General features: G+C 40.1%; 1 protein-coding gene across 1 annotated transcript in view; it reads right to left on the reverse strand.

Moving 5' to 3' along the window:
* DOPEY2 (dopey family member 2) overlaps positions 1 to 8,009 on the reverse strand; it is a 180,779-nt gene that overhangs the window by 38,116 nt on the left and 134,654 nt on the right. The window contains exons 23-25 of the mRNA XM_006886727.1: positions 5,914 to 5,969; positions 2,579 to 2,683; positions 2,421 to 2,487 (exon numbers count right to left, since the gene is read on the reverse strand). Coding sequence (XP_006886789.1) covers positions 2,421 to 2,487; positions 2,579 to 2,683; positions 5,914 to 5,969 — 228 coding nt within the window. The remainder of the gene's footprint in view (positions 1 to 2,420; positions 2,488 to 2,578; positions 2,684 to 5,913; positions 5,970 to 8,009) is intronic.

Raw genomic sequence — 8,009 nt, forward strand, 5'->3', positions numbered from 1 at the left:
GCTATGAGTCGGAAACGACTCGACGGCACATAACAACAACAACAACATCAACTTCCAGAAACTGGCACAAAATTCTTGCCTACCTTATGGTTTTGGTCAGTTACTAAAAAGTTAACATTCAATGCCACCTGCTTTGCCATCCTCTCTATGTAGGCTATATAGGTACACACTTCCCTCCCCATCTTACACCCCAACTGAGAGTAGATGCAGATATCAAACCCTTGGTATCTTAATATTTGAATGTGTGTTTCCTCTCAACAAGGGCTACAGCACAGTTTTCAAAATGAGGCCATTTGACAGTGATACCATAATGTGATCTAATCTACCGCACACACCCAGTTCTGCTGCCAGTGGTTCCAGTGAGTCTGCAGGGGTTTTGGCAGGAGCACTGAAAGTGTGGCATCCTTTTCAGCGACTATGTCAGGATGACATGATGCAGGCTGTTCGTTACTGGTGAGGCTATTTTCTTTTTAAAGCTCATGTTTGCCAGACTGCCATGTTGCCAAATGACTGTTCTCCCTATTGTAAGTAAAAAGTACGGTAATTTCCTCCAAAAAATAATGGACCTGAGTAAAATGCATGGAAAGGATGACATTAAGTATAAACAATTTTGGCACAGAGCACTCATGCATACCTTGTGCGTGTCTCATGACATTTTCAAAAGTTTATTTTGGCCTCATTCACCTGTTCTCCCCTACTTTAAGTAATTTACATTGTTTTGTTCATTTTCTCTAATCTGTATATTTATATAAATAGTCTGAAAATGGTCTTTTGATAGTTATTGTATGTCAAAGGTATAAAATCAAGAAGTCATCGATCAAGTTGGTTACCCTCCCAACGATCAGAAAATCAGCAATCCAAGCTGTGCCCTTTTCATTTCTTTGCTTGTCATTTGGGGTTATTTGTTTTAGGGAGCTCTGGTGGCGCAATTTGTGGGGATTTATATCGTTAATCTAAAGGTGGTGTCTCTCTGGCAGTCTGAATTCACCAGTGGGTTCAAGGGAAAAATGGCCAGTCTCCTCCCACATGATTTATAGACTCTGAAAATTTGCTGGAGGGTCACCTTTGAGTTGGTTCCTACTTGAAGGCAATAAGTTTGAGTTTGTGTTGTTTTTTCTTTTATTGTAATTTGAGTGTAAGTTTGCATTCAGTTTTATGACATTAATTATAATTCATACAATGTAGCTGTACTCTTCCCACTTCCGCCCTATGGTTCTCATGTCCACTAATCCTTCTAGTCTACCTCCTTCTGCCTTCTGCCTTATCCCTGGTTAAATGCTTTTATCTTATTCAAAACTCAAAGCTGTGCAACTTGCCATGGAGTATACCATTACATCACCAGGACTCCTCCCTTTGCTTATGGGGGGTGGGGGGAAGGTTTAAGAAAATATATCTGTGTAAACAGACAGGTTTATTATTCAAATTGTGATTAAGAGTAAGTTCTAAACATATCTGAGTACACTGGGGAGTAAGTGGCATCATCTTTTAAGTTTCATTTAAATATATTACATGATCATAAAGAGTAAGTTCTAAATATATCTGAGTAGAGTGCGGAGTAAATGGCACCATCTTTAAAGTTTCATTTAAATATATTACATGATCACAATGCAAGAATCTTCATTAGCAAACCTTGTCTCTAGATCTAACTAAACCTTTATAGAAATTGAAAGTCAGGAACAAATGCAGATCTTTAAAATAAAATTCTGCCCCAGTGTTTATGGTCCATACTTATTTTCTTTCTGGGTAGTGCAAAAAAGGGCTGTAATATTAACAATAAGCACAAACAGGCACCTCAAAAGAAAGATCTGGTGATCTGCTTATGAAACACCTGAGAAGATCCTGAACAATACAAGCTGGATCCTACCCACAAGACTCAGAAGGAAAATCAGTGGGCTTGGCTAAGTAGTGACTCAAGCCAGGGAAAAATATACCAATCACTTATAGCCAGTGTAATGTCAACTGTGACACAAAACCAACCTTATCCATCATAGATTTGACATTTTCCCCCCCCCGGATTCCCCTGCATGCACCCTTGCATGCAAGTACCGGTTTATGAAATCCCACCCTGCCCTGCCATGAACAGACCTCTCTACATGAGACCCTCTGACAGGACAGCATGCTTTGTTGTCACAAAAATCTAGACATTAGCTTCTGTATAGAAATTTCTAATAAAATTGAGATCTGATCAACCTGGCTTTTTCCCATTCCTTCTTTCAGAATTTGACCTGTGCTCTGTAGGGTCATTCTAGCCACTGGTCTTGTGGGGTTTGACAAGGTCAGAGCCTTGAAAACTCTATGGAGCAGTCCTCCTCTGTACTCATGGGGTCACCACGAGTCAGAGTCAATTGGACAGCGAGTAATAACAAGAGAGGCACAAGACCGGAGGACTAACAATTTGCTGTACTTTATCACATACACACCTGTAAGTCTTTTTGATACTTCTTGCTTTCTAGGCTGGGTGTTCTTGTTACAAAGTCATTCAGCATGCTGTTGAGACAATTAGGTCCAAATTAAAAATTCTCCAGGAAGAAAATGTTCCAACAAGCACTGTGACAGTGTCAGGGCTGTGGTATGATACCTGAGGAGCAGAAAATATCCTGGTGGAGCAAGATTCAACTGCACAGAGTCCTTTAACACTCCAAGCAATGAAGAGAAGTTCTCTTGCAGGGCTGGTGTCGGGAGCCTATTTATTTTTAAAAAAAGGAAAGCAAAATAAATTTCTAACCATGAACAACTAAAAAAATAATTATAATTATAAACATAAACATAAAATAGAAAAATATACATATATATTTTTTATTTTATTATTTTTTTTTGTGTGTGTGTGTGACCTGTCCCATGAGGGGCTTCAGTTGAACTCCAAAAATGATTCACTACTCACTTGACCCAGAAAGTCCCACAGAATCATGCAAATCTCCAGGCTCAAATCTCCAGGTCTATTTACCACCTGGGAAACTTTCTAGGCCATCAAGGGCATGCATATCAAGAAAGCCACCAAGAATTTGAAAGATGTCCTTTTGCAAAAGCAGTATGCATCATTCTGACGTTACAATGCTGGACTTGGTAGGTGTACCCAGGCCAAACACTAGGGTTGGACCCAGGGTCAGCAGCCCAAAAAGAGTGCAGAGTTTTTGCTGTATATGCTCAAAAATGCAGAGAGTAATGCTGCACTTCATGGTTTAGATGTGGACTCTCTGGTCACTGAGCAAATTCAGGTGAACAAAGTTCCCAAGATGTGCTGCACGGAAGACTCATGGTCGGGTTTACCTCTACGTGAGCTCCCACTGCCATACTGAGATGATCCTTACTGAAAACAAACAGACTGTTCCTAAACCAGAAGAGGAGGTTGCCCAGAAGAAAAAGTTCTCCCAGAACAAACGGAAGAAAAAAACCCTTATGGCTGGGAGTAAATAATTAAGCATTAAGTAACATTAAAAGTAAAAAAAAAAAGAAAGAAAGAAAAAAAAAAGTATTTTGTTTTTGTTTTTTGGTGCCAGGTGACTTAAAAGCCGAGGAGGGAATGGCTTGTCTACACAACCTGTTTACTCTTTTTTTTGTATTAAGATAACCACAAGCTGAATTTCAGTATCCAGGCAAGAATAAGGAGTTAAAAGACCTGGGATTTTGTTGCTGAAACGTCAGGCTTCCTGGTGGCTCTGTTTATAAAATGAAGCCTTAAACTTGATAAGAGTCTTTTCTTTCTAGCACTAATATTCTGTCTGGCACTGTTCTAATAGACGCTGGCCATTACTGGTGACCTGACTCCATTATTGGAAGATCACAAGTCACCCACCAGGAGACTGACCTTCAGTGACTTTCAGGTCAAGACTCAACGAGAATGAGGAGGATTCTGTGGTGATTGCTACAAAACAACCAGCCCATGAGTATACTAAAGCTCACACTGCAGCTACAGGTTCTCCGGTTCAAATCCTGGTTCCCCAACTTACTATTTCCTGTATGATCTTGGCAGTTTTTTTCTGCAAAAGAAGGATGTTTACAGAAGGTGTTTATACACCTAACCTAACATTGCCGTGAAGCTCAGCTGTTTTAACTTGAGCCACTTCTCCAATAACTATAATACCTACTAGTTCTCTTAAGGGAAGAGCTGACCAGTTCTGTCCACCTTTAGCCCTCAAAGGAAAGAACCATTAATATTTGTGGTGACACAGGTTAATTGCTTGTCAGAGATTATGACCCTCAATATACCTTTCCGCAACTCTGAACTCCAGAAGTGTTGCATCAGGACAATTATGGAATGCCAGTTTTGTTAACCAAAGAGACTGTAAATTACTTATTGCGAAGTTCCTGATACATACACACCAAAGCAGGGCTTTCTTGAGATGAGGCCTATATCTTTCACATTTCTTTCTATTATTTTATTTGCATAATTTATTAGATTGTTCTTTTCTCATTGATAGATTTAGCACTCTTGTTGAAAATCTAAGGACACTTACACATATTTTTTGTGTGTGCTTTCAACTCAATTTCATTGTCCATATGCTTAGTATCATACCAAAACTAATGATACCTGGCAGGTCTTGGCATTACTTGTTGGGCTGTTAACTGAAGGGTCAGTGGTTTGAATTCACTCGCTGCTCTAAGGGAGAAAGGTGGGCAGTCTCCTCTCATAAAGATTTACGACTGAGAAACCCACTAAAGTATTGCTATGAATTGGAATCAACCTGATAGAAGTAGGTTGGATACCAATGCCAGAGTGTATATTAATTGTAGCTTTGCAATATGCTTTGAGTGCAAGTAGTGTGAATCCTACTACTTTGTTCTTTTTCAAGATTGCTTTGGTTATTCCAGGCCCCATGTTGTTTTATATAAATTAGAGAACTGATTTCTCCATTTCTGCAAGGAAAGTTATTGGAATTTTGATGCTATACTTTAAGTAGTACTAGGATCTTATTACGCCTCACTCTCCCTTCTTGGATGGAGAAAGTTCTGTACACTGAGGAGGTAGACGTGTGGGTCTGGAAACTGCAACTGGGATGTAATTGGGGAGCTAAAGTAGGCCTGGAAAGCCTCCTTTTCATCCATGGAGGAAATCCTAGAGAATTTCCTTCCAGTCCCTCCTTTGACTGAGATTCTCTGACACAGACATGAAGTTCAGTGGACAAAGCAGGAGTCACAGTGACCCAGGCCAGACAGGAACTCACTGAGGTCAGCACCGCATGATCACTTCTCCTTTTCCTGAAAGAGGTCTTTAACCCTTCTCTGATTTAATTCAAACCTGAGTCTTTTAAAGTTTGCTGTTGTGTGTTGTTGAGTTATAGCTCATCATTTAGTGGGTTTTCAGGGCAGTAAACTGTATCAGATTAAATTTTTCATCCTTCTCCCATGGAGCAGCTGGTGGAGTCAAACTGTGTGTGCCTTTGGGATTGAAGCACAGCTTCCTACCACTAGGCGACCAGAGCTCCTCTCTTAAAGTTTAATAGGCCTTAAATAAAGCTTTGCTAGCATAAAATGTTCAACAAATAAAAAGTGGATTCTAGGGAGCTCTGGTGGCCTAGTGGCAAGAAGCTGCACTGTAATCCCAAAGGTGCATGGTTCGAATCTACCAGATGCTCTGCTGGAGAAGGAGGGGCAATCTCCTCCTGTGCCAGCCAGGTCCGATTTGACAGCACACAGCAAGTAGTAGTAGTAGTACTAGTACTAGTACTAGTAATAATAATAATAATAATAATAATTGGATTTTAAAACATCAGGGCGGATAGATCTCTGAAGGAGAAGCACAGACATCAGGGCATCCCTATGCCTCAGGAAGACTCTAAGACCTGATTCATATATGTTCTGAACTAAGGTCCTATAGCTGTCAAGACATTAACATCAGTTACTACTTATGGACATGGAATTAGCATCTTTAAGTCTTTAAGTCAGAAGTGTCTTTGAGGGTACTGGATTGATTACCTTTGGATGAAAGCGTAGCTAAATTGCAGCACAGGAATATCCACTAGGGGTGATTTCTGAAAATGAGAGCAAAACTAATTATTCCAAGTTGGTAGGAAATAAGGCTACAGAGGAATAGAAATGCAAAATGGAACAGAAATTACAAATCCTTTGATTCACCATCAAAGATCTTTGTAGTGAACGTATCCCACAAATAATAGGGACAAATGTATCTCATAAGCTCCTCCATCTGTACCATGCACCCCTATTAATGAACTTCTCCAGTGACTTCCTGTTATATTTATCTGCTTCCCATTAGAGACTATCAATATATATTCAGAGAAAATTGGGAATTATAACCAAACCTCCCAAAACAAAGTTTTGGGGGACAACATTGATGCTTATGAAAACATGTGATTATCTACAGACATGAGACTACAAGAAATTTCTAATTCTTAGCTCAAGGAACTAACTCAAATCAAGCCCAGATGACCTGCCTAATTCCCAATGGGCATTTGTTGTTGTACTTACGTGCTGACTTCTAGTGTCCCTATGAACTACTGATAGAACCTTGCCAATGGGTTGACTACATAAAAACTGGCTAGCTAAGCACAAAATGTTCTGAGAATCAAACTATCAGGGATCCCAACAAGCTTCAGTGTCTTTTGAGCCCGAGAGAAGATTTTTACGCTGAAGGGAAGATGTGCAACAACGACTGAATAAAAAGCCAACTTCTCTGTAAACCTTCATTAAAATCACAGTAAGAAAATCCCAAATAGTGTGTTGTAACAAAGCCTCTAAGTGCTTGCTCTGTCTAGAAAAGATACCACGGAGCAGTCCTCAAAAGGGCCTATCACCTTGTGATTCCAGAGCAGTAAAGTCATTCAAAGGGATTGACTGAGGACATTTGGAGGCTATTCCAGGCCCTCTGCGATTCCATATGAGCGTGAGTATGGCCTTTTCCGTCTCTTTTGGTGGGATGACATGTGGTAGGATTCTGATCATCCAGGCTCAAGTTCCAGCCAAGCACCACCCCTACCTAGCTCTTTGTCACTAGAGGCCTGTGTATTGCTGTAATACCAAACAGGTTTCAGCAGAGCTTACAAACCGAGACAGGGCAGGAAGAATGGTCTACTGAGGGAGGAACTCCCCAAATCAGGCAGTGACAACCTCATGGATCACAGTGGTCTCTTCCCCTTCTAACTCGGGGACAGTGTTGTTGTGGGCAGCACATGAGGTCATCATGAGTTGGGGCCAACTTGATTAACAACAAGGGATTAATATCAGCGTGAAGGGCCAATTTCTTTTTTTCTTTAAATTTTATTTTTTTAAAAAATTATTTTATTATATTTTGTGTGTGTACACCATCAAATCAGATCTGACTGGTACAGGAGATTGTCCCTCCTTCACCAGCAAAGCATCTGGTCGATTCGAACTGCATACCTCTGGGATTGCAGTGCAGCTTCTTGCCATTAGGCCACCAGAGCTCCCTCTAAATTTTATTTTTTATGCAACCAATCTGAAAGGCAGTATGGTGCTTTCTTAAAATGTGTAACAATGAATGAATGGAAATTCAAAGTCTCTATAAACTTTCATTAACATCTCAATAAAAAAGAAAGTTGGAAATAGATATACCATCTGACCCAGCAATTGCACTACTGGGAATATACCCTAAAGAAACCGGAACTGCCACCCAAGCAGATAAATGCACACCTATATTTATTGCTGTGTTGTTCACAATAGCAAAGAGATGGAAGCAACCCAAGAGACCATCAACAAATGAATGGATAGAGAAGCCGTGGTATATTCACACAATGGAATACTGTGCAGCACTGAAAAACAAGGCACTCAAAATACTGGAAGCAGGAGTGGCAACCAATTCCTAAACAATGTGCCTCTGGAAACTCTATGAACTTTGAGAATTGATAGTTATTGAAAGGCTTCAGGTCTTTTGCTCATAGAGTCTCTATGAGTCGTACTCGACTTGATGTCAATCAACACAAAAACATAAAATATTATACAGAATGGGTGACCCTGGAGGACATTTTGCTGAGTGAAATATCTCAGTCACAAAAGGACAAATGCTGCATAGTGCCACTGTTATAAAACAGGACTGA

Source organism: Elephantulus edwardii, unplaced genomic scaffold (genome assembly GCF_000299155.1).
Source record: "Elephantulus edwardii isolate Elephantulus edwardi_28Jun2011 unplaced genomic scaffold, EleEdw1.0 scaffold00051, whole genome shotgun sequence".
Classification (NCBI taxonomy): Eukaryota; Metazoa; Chordata; class Mammalia; order Macroscelidea; family Macroscelididae; genus Elephantulus; species Elephantulus edwardii.